The sequence below is a fragment of the Loxodonta africana genome, chromosome 13 (genome assembly GCF_030014295.1).
Source record: "Loxodonta africana isolate mLoxAfr1 chromosome 13, mLoxAfr1.hap2, whole genome shotgun sequence".
In the NCBI taxonomy this organism is placed as follows: domain Eukaryota; kingdom Metazoa; phylum Chordata; class Mammalia; order Proboscidea; family Elephantidae; genus Loxodonta; species Loxodonta africana.
This window is the reverse complement of record NC_087354.1, coordinates 82730094-82744487: the sequence shown is the minus strand read 5'-3', so window position 1 is coordinate 82744487 and position 14394 is coordinate 82730094. Positions and strand designations below refer to the sequence as shown.

At 38.3% G+C, this 14394-nt stretch overlaps 1 protein-coding gene across 1 annotated transcript in view; it reads right to left on the bottom strand.

Annotated features, from left to right (window-relative positions):
• The window catches only part of GLRB (glycine receptor beta), a 144228-nt gene that overhangs the window by 10844 nt on the left and 118990 nt on the right, over window positions 1-14394 (bottom strand). Inside the window, exon 8 of the mRNA XM_003418498.4 lies at window positions 12967-13259. Coding sequence (XP_003418546.2) covers window positions 12967-13259 — 293 coding nt within the window. The remainder of the gene's footprint in view (window positions 1-12966; window positions 13260-14394) is intronic.

Genomic DNA, 14394 nt, shown 5'->3' with positions numbered 1-14394 from the left:
AACGCGAAATGGTACAGCCACTTTGGAAGACCGTCTGACAGTTTTTTACAAAGCTAAATCAGCAAACTAGATAAATCTATGACGCAATCTAGCAATCATAAAAAAAAAAATACCAGTAGGTATTTATTCAAATGGGTTCAAAAAGTATCTCAACATAAATCCTGCATGCAAATGCTTATAGTAGCTTTACTTGTAATTGCCAAAACTGGAAGCAAACAAAATGTTTTCCAATATGTGAATGGAAAAACAAATTGCAATACATCCATACAGTGGGGTATTATTCAGTGATAAAAAGAAATGATCCACCAAGCTATGAAAAGATATGGAAGAACTTTAAATGCATGTTACTAAGTGAAAGAAGCCAGTCTTAAAAAGATACGTAGTATATGATTTCGACTATATGACATTCAAGAAACTAAAAAACAGTAAAAATATCAGTGGTTGCCAGGGGCTCAGGAGGAAGCAGTAAGAGCAATGAAGGGGTAGAGCACAGGTCATCAGAGCGGTGACACTGTTCTGTATGCTATTGTAATGGTGGACACACAACATTATGCATTTGTCAAAGAGTGATCCCTAATATAAATTATGGACTTTAGTTAATAACAATCTATCAACATTGATTCATCAATTGTAACAGATACACCAATGGAATGCAAGATGCTAATAATAGGAGAAATGGTGTGTGTGTTGGGGGGCGCGGAGTTTAGGCATTCTCTGTACTTACTGCACAGTTCTTCTGCAAACCTAAAATTCCTCTAAAAAATAAAGTTCATTTTAAAAAAGACACCTTTCAGCAATGTTTCCAAACTAAGCTCCACCACAACACACACACACTCATTCTCGCCCAAACACACACCTCCCTGTAATCATGCCAAACAGAAGATTTGACCACATTTAAGTTCTAGGTTTTCAGTGCTATTCTGAGGAATGCGTAGGTCTCAGCACGTATCCATGAACTTCTGTAAAGACTAAATCACTAATTTGACTGGAACAGAGGTTGACAACTAGATTCTACACCACCACGTTTCGTATTATCCTCCGACTCTCAACATAATATTGATATCCCAGTTTCTCTCCTGCCCTTTAGAATTCCCTACTCCAATGGCTTCAAATGCCCTAATTTTGCTTTAGAATCTACTTACCAAAACAATGGTGTACTCCAGCTTCTATCAAAAGACTTAGGAAGTTATTACTTATTTTTACTTTACAAACAAGGCCTAATGCATTTACTATAGAAGTACACTTACTATTACCCAGCCCAGTGCCGTCGAGTCAATTCTGACTCATAGCGACCCTACACTTACTATTAGTCATATTTTATGCAAGACTTTTAGGTGAGGTTTAGAATCAGTAAATAAACAAGTGGCCATATTTATGTTATATCCTAAGTTACACATAAATACTTCAAATTTTCTTATCTATTTTATTTACATATTTATTTACAAAGCTATATTCTTCAAGTAAGCCAGTAATCTAAGTAATTTTAGGATACTGACAACACAGTTTATTCAAAATGTACAGTTACTAAAACCTCTTCTAGATTTATTTGAAGATTCTTATAGTCAAAAGTACAGTTATGTGAGTGTGCATGTGTGTGCATGCCTGTGTGTGTTGATGGAGAGAGCCTCTACTACAGAAGTGATTTTTAACAACGTAACCCAAAAATAAATATGATTAGGTTCCTTACTGCAAAGTTCTTACAGTTTCTCAAATAGTTCACAATTCATTAACTAGTTGGTTGGTCTCATTTTGTCCTATTCATCAAAAATTCTCCCCAAAGCTTTCTTTTTTAGTTAATACTCTCTATACCTAATTATCATTTCAAATATGTACATGAAGGAACAAAAGGGCTGACAGTATAATTACGATTTTTAAACAGTTATACTATCACATGAAGAGAGATTAAAGAAACTATAAATAAAATAGTACTAGTAAAAACCCTGCTTAACACACATTCTTAGAAGTGATCTTGACTCTATTAAACTCCAATTTATGATTTCTCAGTTGCTTTTTTTTTTTTACCTGATTATGCAAATGAGTCTTTTACTTTCATCATGAAAACTTCTGTCACTTCTGGAAATTACTGGTAACAAAAATGAAGGAGCGTGATAATGAAACTGTCAGGAATAAAAAATGATGCAGATAAAAATTTCCTAATGCTTCAGACTTTAGCCTCTAAAATGTTCTTTGTAGTCCCTTTCAGTTTGAGCCCACACGTATTTAGAAGTTAATCACCTCATGCGCTCTTTTGTTGACCAGAGGTCGTAGCATGACTTCGTGGTGGCAACAAGTCTTCTACAGATGATAAAAATTTGTTCAGAGGTGAATAATCTCTATATATTTTACCAAATTTAAATACATTGTTATTCTAAACAACATACTATTACTGTAAAGAAACAACTATCACATTCATATTTGAACAGGAGCTTTTAATTTTTAATTCATTCAAATTTATGGGCACAAATACTATTTTCTTTGTGTTTTATCCCCAAAATTTCTGTGGATGGCACACACTAAGTGTCGGGACCAGGATAACACTAACAGTAGGCTCGCAACTGTTTTGCTGAATTAAAAAAAGAAACAGATGAGTGAACAAATAATGACCAAAATATTGAAATAACTGAATAGTCACCACAGTTAGGGAAAAACAAAATAAAAAATAGATAATTACATATGTATGCTGACATATTTTTATATAACCAACCAAAAAAACCAAACCCAGTACCGTCGAGTTGATTCCGACTCATAGCGACCCTATAGGACAGAGTAGAAATGCCCAATTGAGTTTCCAAGGAGTGCCTGGTGGATTCGAACTGCCAACCCTCTAGTTAGAAGCCGTAGCACTTAACCACTACACCACCAGGTTTATGCAGGCCTCAAATTATGGAAATCTCATATAAAAACTGGATTAAATTATCATTGAGCTTCATTGTAATTTTTTGTTATCATTGCATGTCTTGGAAAATACAATATTATTAAAGAATCAGTTTCAAACATTTCCTACAATCCACATTCCATTATGGAATAATTACTATTACTATTATTATTTTGTTAAAAATAAATTACATATCTTCTGAGAGAACTTACTCAACAAAATGTTGTATTTCAAAAGTCAAACTACATTGGAACAAATGCATTTTGAAACCAAAAACTGTATTTTTCATGGCAAAACTGGTAAATTAAAAAATATATACAGTAATTAAATTTTTTTTTTACATTTTCGTATTTTCTTTCACGTCAATATTTAACAATCTTATAAATTTATCAAGCTTACACATTTGTTACCAGTCTGATGTATACATTAAAGATATTCTTGGACTTGTATTTTCATTATGAAGCCTGTATCAGGATACAAGTACTACATGGTGTCTTAGTCATCTAGTTCGGCTGTAACAGAAATATCACAAGTGGATGGCTTCAAGACACAGAAATTTATTCTCTCACAGTCGGGTAGGCTAGAAGTCCATATCAGGGCACCAGCTCCAAAGAAGGCTTTCTCTCTCTGCTGGCTTTGGAGGAAGGTCCCTGTCATCAATCTTCCCCTGGACCAGGGGCTTCTCTGCACAGGGACCCTGGGTCCAAAGGATGCACCATGCTCCCAGTGCTTCTTTCTTGGTGGTATGAGGTCCCCTATGTCTCTCTGCTTGCTTCTCTCTCTCATATCTCAAAAGAGTTTGGCTAAGGTACAATCCTATCTTGTAGATTGAGTCCTCTCTCATTAACATAACTGCCACTAATCCCATTTCATCAACATCATAGAGATAGGATTTATAACACATAGGAAATTCACATCAGATAACAAAATGGTGAACAATCACACTATACTGGGAATCACGGCCTAGCCAAATTAATACACATATTTTTGGGGGACATGATTCAATCCATGACATTTCACCCTTTGGCCCCCCAAAATCCATGTCCTTGCCACATGTAAAACACATTCATCCCATCATATCATAACAAAATTTTAGAACAACTCCAGGCCCAAAATCCAAAATTCTTCCTCATCTGTGAATTCTAGAATACAAGTTATCTGCTTCCAAAATGCAATGGTGGAACAGGCACAAACTAGACATTTCCATTATAAATGGTAGAAACCTGAGGGAAAGAAGGGATAACAGGCACCAAGCAAATCAGCAGAACACATTACACTAGCCCTCAAGGCTTTGAAAATAATGCTCTGTTCTCTGAGACCATTTACACAATGGTTCTGCCCTCCAGACTCTAGGTATTGGCCACACTCTCCAGATTTTCAGGGGACGCCCCCCCAAATCTAGGGTTCAGCTCCACCTTCCAGGCCTACTGCAGCTCTGCTCCCTCAACTTTAGGAGCACCACTCTCCTAGTCCATAAGAGCGGCAACTCCACCCTTAGAAACACCAGAGACCATGGCTCCACCCTTTGAGACCCCAGAAGTCGTGGCCATACCCTTTGAGACTGAGGCAGCTTTGCTTCCTGTGTTTCTTGTCTCTTTAGCTTCTGCTTCCTGGTTCCCTGGGCTCTCGGCCTCTCAGCCCCTCGGGCCTCACCATCTACATCTGCTGGGGTAAATGTTCCGAAGTTCTGTATCTCCACTCTGTAGTGCCTGGAAGCACCCCATTCCACCAGTAAGATTCAGCCAGAAGGCACTCAGCTCTCTTACTCTGTGGGTTGGCAGGCCCAGATGCACTAATAAGTGCTCAGATGCACCCCACTCTGCCAGAAAGTCTCCCATACTAAGGCACTCAGCGTTCTCACTCCGTGGATCAGCTCCAGCTTTGTCTCACACTGGTCTCCTAGTTCTGCTGCTGCTACTTCTCTGCTGCACTGTATCTGGTGTTACAATTCTCCTCACTTCCTTCTGAGTCCTCACCAGAATTGTCTTAGGTGTCCATAATTCCACCAATGGTCTCTTCAAGGCAATATAGGCTTTTACTATTGCACACTTTAAAACTCTTCCAGCATCTGTTCACTCACAGTTTCAAAACCTCTTCCACATTTTTAGCATCTGTTAGAGCAGCACCCCATTCCCAGTACCAAATTCTATATTGTTCATCTAGTGCTGCTATAACAGAAATACCACAAGTGGATGGCTTCAAGACACAGAAATTTATTCTCTCACAGTCTAGTAGGCTAGAAATCCAAACTCAGGGCATCAGCTCCAGGGGAAGGCCTTCTCTCTCTGTCGGCTCTAGAGGAAGGTCCCTGTCATCAATCTTTCCCTGGACCAGGAGCTTCTCTGGACAGGGACCCTGGGTCCAAAGGATGTGCACTGCTCCCAGTGCTTCTTTGTGGTATGAGGTCCCCTATGTCTCTCTGCTCACTTCTCTCTTTTATATCTCAAAAGAAATTTGCTCAAGACACAATCCAATCTTGTAGATTGAGTCCTGCCTCATTAACTTAACTGTCCCTGATCCCACCTCATCAACATCATAGAGATAAGATTTACAACACATAGGAAAATCACATCAGATGACAAAATGGTAGACAATCACACAATACTGGGAATCATGGCCTAGCCAAATTGATACACATATTTTTGGGGGACACAATTCAATCCATGACACAGAGTAAAATATTTATTTTGGAAATTGCATTTTTTTTTTAAGGAATAATAATAGTGATTTACATTTATTGCTGGAGATTAAAATTTCTGGTCAATTTTTAAACTCTTCAGGCATTATTCTATGACTTCTACAGCAAAATGACATTGCACTTTCGAACACAGGTATGTGTATTTCTATCAGCAGCTATAAAAAGTAGAGAATTAAAATCCAGAATGTGTTTGAACTTTTATTCACTGTGTAATTATTTCAATGCTTAAAAACTAAATATAAAATAACACAACCGAGCCTAATATTTCATAAAAAAAAAATTTCATAGATCCTATTTATTCTTTACATCCATGTTGATAAATAATCTTAATATGTTGTATGATACCTTGAAAAGTTGTTCTAAAGAGTCTCTTCCATCATTACTTTATGCAGTGGAATATGTTAAGAGTCCAAGATAATTTTTGCATGGGTGTTTTTCTGTTACCAGGGAAGTTCTGCAGTTATCAAAGCCCCATAACATACCAGAGAATGGAGTTAATTATGGTACCACTGGAAATCAAGCAACTGTGCTATAAAACATCCTTGCTTTGTGTCTCCAGGTCACTGGGTTCAAGTTAGGGAGCTGGGGGATAAGTGGTCTGGAAACTGAGGAAGTGTTTGTTATAGATTGAATTATGCCCCCCAAAAAGATATGTTCAAGTCCTAACCCCTATACCTGTGAGCCTGTTTGGAAATAGGATTTTCTTATGTTATATTGATGAAATCATATCATAGTAGATACTAAACCTAATCCATTCTGAGTGATGTCTTATTAAAAGGAAAAATAGAGATCCATACACACCAGGGTAAGATGCCATGTGAAGATGGAGGCAGGTGCATTTACAAGCCCAGGACCACCCAGGATTGCTACCAGGTACAGAAGCTAAAAAAGACAGAGAAGGACCCTCCCCTAGAGCCAATGCCCCACATTCAGACTTCTGGCCTTCAGACCTGTAAGAAAATAAAATTCTGTTCTTTAAAGCCACCCAGGTGTGGTATTTTTGTTATGGCTGCACCACATAATTAAGGCAGTAATAAAGAGAAGATGTAAATGGAGGGGTGGGTAATGAGAGTCAAAAACTCAGAGCATGAACATCTCCATATAACGTAAGGATCTAAGATATGTCTCCTTCCATTTCTGGAATAGAAGAATAAGTATATGTTTCAGAAGGAGTACCAGAGTTTCTCACAAAGAGGTAGTATACTTTGAATACCATCTCACTGTTGATCTTGAGCATGCCCTTACACGGTCCTTAGCTCTAGTAGGTACTACTTGACTTGTATAATTTTAGTGGTAACAGAGAAAAAAGAAAAATATCAGAAAGGAGACACAATTTCTCTGAAAGTTATGTGTTCCTAATGCATAAATGTAACGGATCTGAAATGGCCTACTAGGTAGATCATCTGGAATAGAAGTGTTAGGTAACAGAAGTGGTATGTGCAGCCCATTGATATGCTCTATTTGACCATTAGAGTGTGGCAGACAGGGCACTGTTACAATGAGGATGTCAAGGGCCTTGAAAAGCAAATAGGGGACTTCTCTTTCCAGGAAGATGGAGTAGACATACTTTTCCCTATTTCTCCCACTAAGTAGAGCTAAAAACCCTGGATATTATATGTTAAAAGTAACATATAAAGACTCTGAAATGTAGAGAGAAGGAGGAAGATGGGAGCCTCGAGACCTAGGGAACAACACAATGGGAGTTCCATGGGTTTTCTTTGGCTTCATGTATTCCAGCTTTGTAGCTGAAGCAGCTGGCAACTGGAAACCTCAACTGGCTCAAGCCAAAAACACCCTAACAAAAGCCTGATCTCTAGCTAAAGGACAAAAAAAGGGCTGGCCTAGCAAAACAGAAAACTTTTAGACAATAACTTCTCTAATCCAGCCAAACACCACAGAAAAAAAATGAGACCACATCCGCATGTATGCTAGCAAAGGCCAAGTGGTGAGCCTAAACTAACAACTTCAAGTGGCTGTAATGACGTATCCCAACACCCCAGCTGAAATGGTGTCAGAGAAGGTCAAGTAGAGAGTTAGTACCTTCATCACCAATGATCAGTTACAAGGCTCCCTCATGGCTGCAGTCAGTGGAGACCACACATGCAACTTCCACCTTTACAATAGTAATGAGATGCCACACCTCCTCCACACTGGGGTGGCTTCAAAGGAGGCTACTAGGTAGTCAGGGCTTGCACTATCATTAACAGTAATGAGCCACCCCACTCTGGTGTCAGTGGAGAGCACATAGGAACTGGGAACTTCCAGCCGCACCCAGCAGTAATGAGGAGCCCGTGTGCTCACACACTGAGGAACCTGAGTTTCTACCTCCACCTGGAAGTAATGAAGTAGCCAGCTAAAATAGAAGGGATAAGTAATAATCAATCCCATAACATAAAAAGAAAATATCCAGGTTTCAATAAAAAAAATCACTCATCATACAGAGGCTGGGAAGATCTCAAACTGAATGAAAAAATCATTAAATGTAAATACCAAGATAACAGAGATATTAAAGTTATCTGACAAAGATTTTAAAACATGCACGATAAAAATGCACCAATGAGAAATTAGGGAAATACTTGAAACAAATGAAAAAATCAAAAGCCTGAGCAAAGAAATAAAAATACATAGAAAAATCAAAAGCAAATTTTAAAATTGAAAAATACAATAATTCAAATAAAAAGCTCAGTGGATAGGCTGAACAAGAAAATAGAGGGCACAGATGAAAGAATTAGTTAACCAAAACATACAACAGTAGAAATTACCCTATCTGAATGGTAGAGCAAAAATAGACTAGAAAAAATCAACAGAGCCTCAGGGACTTGCGAGACTACAACAAAGGATCTACCATATACGTCATCGGAATCCTAGCAAAAGAGAAGAGTGCAGGGCTGAAAAAAAGTACTCAAAGAGATAATAGCTAAAAGCTTTCAAAATCTGGCAATAGACTTTAAACCTACTTTTTCAACAAGCTAAGGAAATACTAAACAGAATAAACCCAAAGAAATCTCCACAAAGACACATCACAATTAAACTTTTGAACACTACAGACAAAAAAAGAAAAAAAATTAATAATCTTCAAGGCAGCCAGAGAAAAGGGTCTCAGTGATAAGTTATAAACATATACATAATGTAATACCTAGAGAAACTACTACAAGAGATATACAAAGAGATACACTCAAAAGCAATATACATAAAAAAAATTTTTTTTTTTTAGATAACTCAAAATGGAATTCTAAGATATGTTGAAGTAGCCCACATGAAGTCAGAAAACAGAAAATAAGAGAAATAGAACAAGCAGAAAAGAAAAAATAAAATGGTAGATTTAAGCCCTAAGATATCAACAATTATGTTAAATTTAAAGATCTAAATATAACAATTAAAAGACAAGCAACTGGCAGAGTAGATTAAAAAACTCATTTCAAATATAATGATACAGAAAGCATAGAAAAATATATATCATTCAAAGAATTATTAAAAAAAAAAATGAAGCACTGCCATAAGGATAGCCATGTAGACCAAGTGAATAAGATTGAGAGACCAGAAATAAATTCATACATATATGGCCAGCTGTTTTTTCACAAGGGTGCCATGTCCATTCAGTGAGGACAGGGTGGTCTCTTCAACAAATGGTGCCAGAACACCTGGATCTCTACATGAAAAGAACGAAAGTGGAGCCACACTACATGATATATACAAATATTAACTCCAAATGGATCAACAACCTAAATATAAGAGCTAATACTGTAAAACTTAGAAGAAAACAGAGGTAAAGGTTTACGTCTTCTTTTTGGCAAAGGATTCCTTGATATGACACCAAAAGTACAAGTAACGAGAGAAAAAATAGATAAGCTGGACTTCATCAAAACTAAACATTTTGTGCATCAAAAAATTTGGGGCATAATCAGTGAAAAGACAACCTACAGAATGGGAGAAATTATTTGGAAACTATGTATCAGATAAGCATTTAATATTAAAAATATATAAAGAGCTACAACTCAACAACAAAAAGACAATTTTAAAATGAGCGAAGTACATGAATACACATTTCTCTAAAAAATATACACAAGTGGCCAATAAGCACATGAAAAGATACTAACATCATTAGTCAATAAGGAAATGCAAATCAAAACCACAAGATACCACTTCACATCCACTAGGATGGCTATTATAAAAATATATATAAAATAAAAACAAGTGTTGGCAAAGATGTGGAGAAATTGGAACTCTCCTTTTCTACTGTAGTGGGAACGTAAAACAGTGCATCCACGTGGAAAAGTTTGGTGGCTCTTAAAATAGTAAAATTTACCATACAATTCATCAATTCTACTCTGAGGTATGTACACAAAAGACGTGAAGAAGAACTCAAATATTTGCACACTGATGTTCACAGCAGCATTATTCACAACAGCCAAAAGGTGAAAATAACCAGGTATCCATCAATAGATAAATGTGATATATATATAATAGAATATCATTGTACGTGTGTATATATGTGTGTGTGTATATACTATTCATCCATAGGAGCCCTGGTGGTGCAATAGTTAATGCACTCAGAGGATAACTGGAAGGTTGGTGGTTGAAACCCACCAGCCGCTCCATGGAAGAAAGATGTGGCCGTCTGCTTCCATTAAGATTTACAGTACAGTTCTACTCTGTCCTGTAGGGTCATTATGAGTCAGAATTGAGTCGACGGCAATGGGTTTGTTATTGGTTTACCATATTTTACACAAATAACATGTTCCTTCTACATTTGTCTGCCAACCACGCCCTCTCCCTTGCAAGATATTTTCATAAGTGCTGCTATACCAATTTTTTTTTACATGTCGCAGTAAAAAAAAATCAGCATAGCACACTTTTGAAAATACCTTATGGGGGAGGGCGTGGTTGGCAAACAAATGTAGAAGGTGCACGTTATTTGTGTAAAATACTATATTCATCTATAAAGACGAATGAAATTCTGATGCATGCTACTACATGGATGAATCCTGAAAACATTATGCTAAGTGAAATCAGCCAGACACAAAAGGACAAATATTATATGACTGTTTATATGAAATATCTAGAATAGGCAAATGCATACAAGCAAAAGGAGATTAGTGGTTACTAGGGGATGGGGAGGGGAAATTGGTAATTATGCTAAAAAAAAAACCCTCTAAATACAAATCAATCTATCTCTATATACCTCTATTTATAATTTAAAAATGGTAAGTAAAGAAAAAAGTGTAGTATTGATCAAGGGATTAGCAGCTGAAAGCTTTAAGCAGTGTGCCACTAAGACTCGTTAACTGACAGGGCTAGATGGTTTCAAGCTAGGATACACCCTGTCAGTTCTCTAGTTGCTGGTTATCTGGCATGAAGTGGATAGTGAACTCAGGCCGCTAAAAGAAGCTAGCAAGCTGTGACTGGACTGGGTCGAGTGTCCAGGTTTAGACTGGTTGTTTTAGACTGTGAACTCCATTAAAATAAATTTCCCATGTCCAACAAAACCCTTGTTAACTAGTAATTTTACTCCAGTAAATCATAACTTCCCTTGATGGCTCCATTTCAATATAAGCCAGAGTCAAGGCAAGAATAAACAATCCTCTTGGGTCAGAAGGCTTAGGACCAGGAAACTTCCTTCTCCTTCCTGAGTTGTTTTTTTTTTAATTGAGAAGATTGGGGTGGAAAGTTAATGATGGGTTAACAGTAATTTAATGAAACCTGAGGCATCACCTAGTGTCCCTGATCATCCTGGAGGTAACCTGCTCAAGAACAGCTACCATCTGGCCAGGCGTCGTGTGATTACCTTGGCCAGACAGCAGACGGCCCAGAAACATCACCAGCAGGCCCAGGAACACCGTTTCCTGGTGACCACTGTTATGGGCACCCAGGAAACTGGGCTCAGACGTTCACAGTCTGTCAGTTTAGATAAACAGTGTAAAGTGTCATCCAGACAGATTAACAAAACCTCTGGAAACTTTTGGAAAATGATGAACATTTTCCTTAACTAGAAGACAGTAGGAGAACTACACATGAAAAAATGATTGAAATTATCTGAGAAGCAGCTGAAAATTGCTCCTCATCTTGCAGGGCTTTGATAAGAGCATGAAAGAAGTTAGATTTATGAACACAGAAAGTCCAAAATGCTGGTCTGGAATGTTTGGAAAATACTATGAACCTGTCAAAGTTTCAAGCCTGACTTCCTTAAGGCTATGATTGCTCTGTGTTAATGAAAATATTATATCTTGTATTAGGCTACAAGAGCGGTATAAAGCTTAAAAACCTTCCCACAAAGTAGCAGCTAAGGATTTGTATAGGGTTGTTGGTTTAGAGTCTCAGAATTTGAGTAATGGCTGAACAATAAAAAGAAGGCCCCAGGCATGAGCATACAAGAAGGGTTCCTTTACTTTTTGTATCTAAAAATGCACATATGGCATACTTGTTTAGAATTCCAGGTAAGGGAGTGGTGGTGGTCAACCAACTAGAAGAGTATTTGGGAGCAGGGATATAAGCAGAGCAAACAATATCTTCAAGACTGTAAGATGGTATGGGCCTATTGGTCTTTTATGGTACTTTTTTACCATGGATATGATCAATGAATATGATCTTCTGGTGGACTGGTCTTCCTGACCAGAGGGCATCAATCAGGGGTGCTCTTGGGGTAAGTGGATAGCAAACTTGAATCCACGAAGCAGTCTGTTGCTCTGTGATTGTCATTACCTGAGTCTAAAGACATTGTCTACTATTCTTAGACCCACAGGCATGTGGCAAGGCAAGGGTTAGGGGTTAAACTCTATCAAATACTTCTCCAGTCACCCACCTGCAGGATGGACAGAACCCCAAGTATGGTCCTACTTTCCCTCTCATCCAGGCATCCAATAAGTAAGTGGCTTGCCTAATGTGTGGTTTCATTAATGTGCAGCTCTCAACACTGGTGGGGAACAGGAGGGTGATTTAATCAAAAGCATAGCCCCCCCTCCCCCATCCTTCATTGTTGGCAGGAAGTCAGTACTTCCCCAGCAGTTTTCTGGCCTTTCACTAAGGCTTGTCAGATGAGAAAGACTAGGGAATTAAGTAGTTATGGCTAGATCTCCATATTCAGTGTTGACCATCAAAGCAGAGCTATATCCTTAAACTCAGTGGAAAGTCACCAAGAAATGTAATTAGGCATTGAATATTTTCTTTCCTAAGAAGTATCTGAACTAAGCATATTTAATGTTTTCTATTCCTTGTCCAAAAATCTGTGGTGCTCAGTTCCTTTTATTCTAGCAGAGAAAGTAAATGATGGAGTAGTAGAGGATACACACAGATATGCCAATTCTATCAAACCCTTACTCTCATAGAAAAGTGCCTCTCTCCTGACACTTGCAGAAAGGGTGGCGGAAATTACTCAACTGGACATTTTCATTCTTACCTGCAAAGTGCTAATATGAACAGGAGTCCCCGTGCCATTCACAGTGTTCTTTTTAGCCACATTTCCACCTTTTCCATCTGCTTGCTCTGCCTTAGCAATTCTGGCTTTTTCTGCTTCAACTCTTTTAGGGTTGTTCAACATCACCTGGACAACAGCATACTCAACCAGTGAAGCGAACCCAAACAGAAGACAAGCAATAAGCCATACATCAAGAGCCTTCACGTAGGATACTTTGGGAAGTTCAGCAGCGAGGGTTGTGCACTCGGAGGCCAAACTGAGTACTGAGAAGATACCTAGAGAGAGAGAGAAAGGAATAAAGTGGCATTTTACCCCAACGAAAATGTCTGTATTCATTACTCTTCGACTAATTTTCTCTCCAGTAACTTTCAATGGACCATAAATAATCCATCAGTTCTCTTTAAAGCTTAAAGAGTAGCTAAAATAATAACCAATTGCTGTCAAAATAAAATAATGGGTATGTGTTTGGGTTAAAGGAGCATAAAAACCCAAGATGTTATCAATTTTTGCCTTAAATTTCCATTAATTATACCTATGCACATCTTTCCAAGTCAATTTTTCTATTCTTGGTCAAATTTTATTTGTCAGCCTATCAATCAAACACACACTCGTGCATGCACACGCACACACACACACACACACACACTCCAGTTGCCACTGAGTTGACTGCAACTCACCACGGCCCCGTGTGTGTCAGGGTAGAACTGTGCTCCACAGGGTTTTCAACGGCTGATTTGTCAGGAGTAGACCATCAGGCTTTTCTCTAGAGGTGCCTCTGGGTGGACTCAACTCCAACCTTTCAGTTAGCAGCTGAGCACGATAACTTTTTGCACTACCGAGGGAATCCTAACCAAACAGAAGCTTTACACCTAATTCTTTGACATGGAATATATCAATACCATTCTCTGTGCTCCCATAGTGGCTTAGTTATCTAGTGCTGCTATAACAGAAATACCACAAGTGGATGGCTTTAACAAAGAGAAGTTAATCTTCTCACAGTAAAGTAGGCTAAAAGTCCAAACTCAGGGTGTCAGCTCCAGGAGAAGTCTTTCTCTCTCTGTCTCATCATTCTTCCCCCAGACTAGGAGCTTCCCTGTGCAGGGACCCCAGGTCCAAAGAACGCACTCTGCTCCCGGCACTGATTTCTTGGTGGTATGAGGTCCCCCTGTCTCTCTGCTGGCTTCTTTCTTTTATGTCTCAAGAGATTGCCTCAAGACACACTTCAATCTTGTTGATTGAGTCCTGCCTCACTAACACAACTGCTGCCCATCCTCCCTCATTAACATCATACAGGCATGATCTACAACATATAGGATAATCACACAATACCAGGAATCATCGCCCAGCCAAATTGATACACACATTTTGGGGGGGGTACATAATTCAATCCATGGTATATAGTATTTCATA